The sequence below is a fragment of the Plasmodium gaboni genome, chromosome 1, assembly GCF_001602025.1.
Source record: "Plasmodium gaboni strain SY75 chromosome 1, whole genome shotgun sequence".
Classification (NCBI taxonomy): Eukaryota; Apicomplexa; class Aconoidasida; order Haemosporida; family Plasmodiidae; genus Plasmodium; species Plasmodium gaboni.
This window is the reverse complement of record NC_031481.1, coordinates 358058-361027: the sequence shown is the minus strand read 5'-3', so window position 1 is coordinate 361027 and position 2970 is coordinate 358058. Positions and strand designations below refer to the sequence as shown.

General features: G+C 21.3%; 1 protein-coding gene across 1 annotated transcript; it reads left to right on the top strand.

The window, feature by feature from the left end:
- Window positions 1–715: 715 nt before the first annotated feature.
- Window positions 716–2694, top strand: PGSY75_0113200 (putative exported protein; the record flags this gene model as incomplete). Its single annotated transcript, XM_018783674.1, has 2 exons — window positions 716–925; window positions 1051–2694. The coding sequence occupies 2 exons, from the start codon at window positions 716–718 to the stop codon at window positions 2692–2694; spliced, it is 1854 nt and encodes a 617-aa protein (XP_018643958.1).
- Between the last annotated feature and the right edge of the window lie 276 nt (window positions 2695–2970).

Here is a 2970-nt window from a genome sequence, read left to right as displayed (position 1 = left end):
AAAATATAAATAATTATTTATATAAATATATATATATTTATTTTTATATAATAGTTTAATCCTAATATTTTAATTAAAATAAAAAAACTTTTTAAATATATAAACATTTATATTTAAAATTATTATAAAAAAATACCATTTAAAAAAATTATTAAAAAAAAAAAAAAAGCAAATATAGTAAAAAAAAAAAAAAAAAAAAAAAAAAAAAAATGGCATATCTTGATTTAGATATATTTTATAAGATTTATATGAAACCAATGAAATTTTTAAACCTTTAATTCTTGTTTTTCCTTTTATATAGGGAATATTTAAATTATAATAATAATATATATATATATATATATTTTTATATATATATATGTTTATGTGTTTATATCTTCTTTATTTTTCACCTGACATTTTAATATGATTCTTGCTTTTTGTTTTTATTTATAAAAATTTATTTATTTTATTATTTCTCACCATGTCATAATCTAAATTATTATTAAACAATGTGCAAATATATATATATATATTATAACCAATAGGAATAATTTAAATTTTTTTTTTTTTTTTTTTCTTTCTTTGGTACCTTTTTTTTGTGGTTCATTCCTTTAATAATATATTTTCAAAACCATCATTTTATAACCACCTTTTTTTTTTTTTTTTTTTTTTTTTTTTTTTTTTTTTTTTTTTTTAAATTTTTATTTGATGGTACATGTAAAAGTATAAAAAGATGAGCATGGTGAGTTTAAAGAAAATAAAAATACATGATAAGATAATACATACAAATAAACATAATAATGAAGAAAAAAGGAAGAAAGTAGTAGATTTAAAACTAACGATAGAACAAAATGATAATATAAAAAGTAAAGGACTCTTTTTTTATCGAGATTTTTATTTTGTGCTTTTCCTTTTAGTATGCATATTTCAATCTTTTTACGAGGTAATTATATAAAAAGGAAGCACTAAAAGGATATATAAATATAAATATAAATATATATGTGTGTGTATGTTTATATGTTTATATGTTTATTTTTTTATTTTTTTATCTTTTTTCCCTTTTTTTAGCCCCCTTTCAATCACCCTCGTAGTGATCAAAACCAAAAAAGAACACACAAAAGGCACTACCATTACAGACTATTGACAGATTATCATCACATATCAGATACAATAACATATAAGACCAATACCTTATATCAACCATCTAATGAGAAAAAAGAAGAAAAGAAAAAAAAAGAAAAAAAAACCTCAGGGTTGTCTAATATATTTCTAAGTGGAACTAATAAAGCACAAACAAAAGTATCAAATAATAAAAGAGATATTAGTTTAACCGTTCAAAAACAAAATAATGTAACAAATAAATCTAAAAACAATAAAAATGATAAACGTACGATTAGTATATCGAAAAAAAGAAATCATAGTTGTAGCAATAATAATAATAATAAAGAAGAAGAAGAAAAATGTACTAAAAATTTTACACAATATTTAGATTACTTCAATAGTAATTTTAAAGAAAACAAAAATAAAAATACAACATTAACAAATCAGTTGTATCAACAACAATCTCATAATTCTTTAAATAATAATAATACAACAATATCTCAAAGTGATAAGTATACAAATACAAACATACCACATAATAATAATGAACATGTGAAAGAACAACCATGTAATAATAGAACACAAAAAAGAAATAAAATGATCAATTATCAAAGACAAGGTAGTCAAACTAGTTATAACTCACGATATGATAGTATAACAAATAATTATCAAAGACAAGGTAATCAAACTAGTTATAACTCACGATATGATAGTATAAAAAATAATTACCCCAGACAAGGTAGTCAAACTAGTTATAACTCACGATATAATAGTATAACAAATAATTACCCCAGACAAAATAGTCAAACGAGTTATAACTCACGATATAATAGTATAACAAATAATCGAAAACATTCAGAAACAGAAGAACTACAAGAACGTTATACAGTTTATACAAATAAATTACAAAAAAGTGGTAATCGACATGAATCTTTACATTCCTATAACATAAAAGAAAATACAAAAAATAATAAAAAAAAAGCACAAGGTAATAATATAAAAGATAATAAAAATTTTAATAAACACACAAATGAGTTATTAAATGGTGATCAGAATGGACCGCATGGCTATTTAGTACCATATGGCTATTCAGTACCATATGGCTATTCAGGACCATATGGCTATTCAGTACCGCATGACTATTCAGTACCATATGGTCATGATGCCCATACTGGACATAGTAACAATTTTTTACAGTCATCTCAATATACACCTTACGAACAAAATGGATCTTATCCGCCTTATGGAAATATTGTATATTATGGGCCTTATATACAAAATGGTAATCATATGGAACCTATTCCATATGTTGTAACACCATCAGGAGAATTAATGTTACCACATTATGATCCACATGCAAATGGAGGTTATGTAGTTATGCCAGTGGACTCATTTACACAGCAACAAATTAATTTGTATATCGATTCAACAGTTCAAACAAGAGAATTACAAATGCGTCAGGTATACACACAGGAATTAATGGAATATAAAAGAGAATTAAAATTAAATTATGAATACGAAAGACGTATGTCGAAGCTACAAAGGCGATTAATTAATCTAAGTACCATTTTTATGTTAATAGGTTCGATAATACTCATGTGTATGACTTAAATGCATATATTATGTATACCATTTTTTATTCTACATATATTTTTATTTAATTCATTACAAAAAAAAAAAAAAAAAAAAAAAATTCATTTATAAGGATATATTGATTAAATATATTCATATATTATGATATAAAAATGTAAATGATTTTTTTTTTTTTTTTTTTTTTTTTTTTTTTTTTTTTTTTTTTCTTTTTTTTTTAATTTTTTAATAAATTTTTTGAAGAAAAAAAATTTTTTTTTTTGCACTTTTTTTAAAAATATATATATATATTTTTTA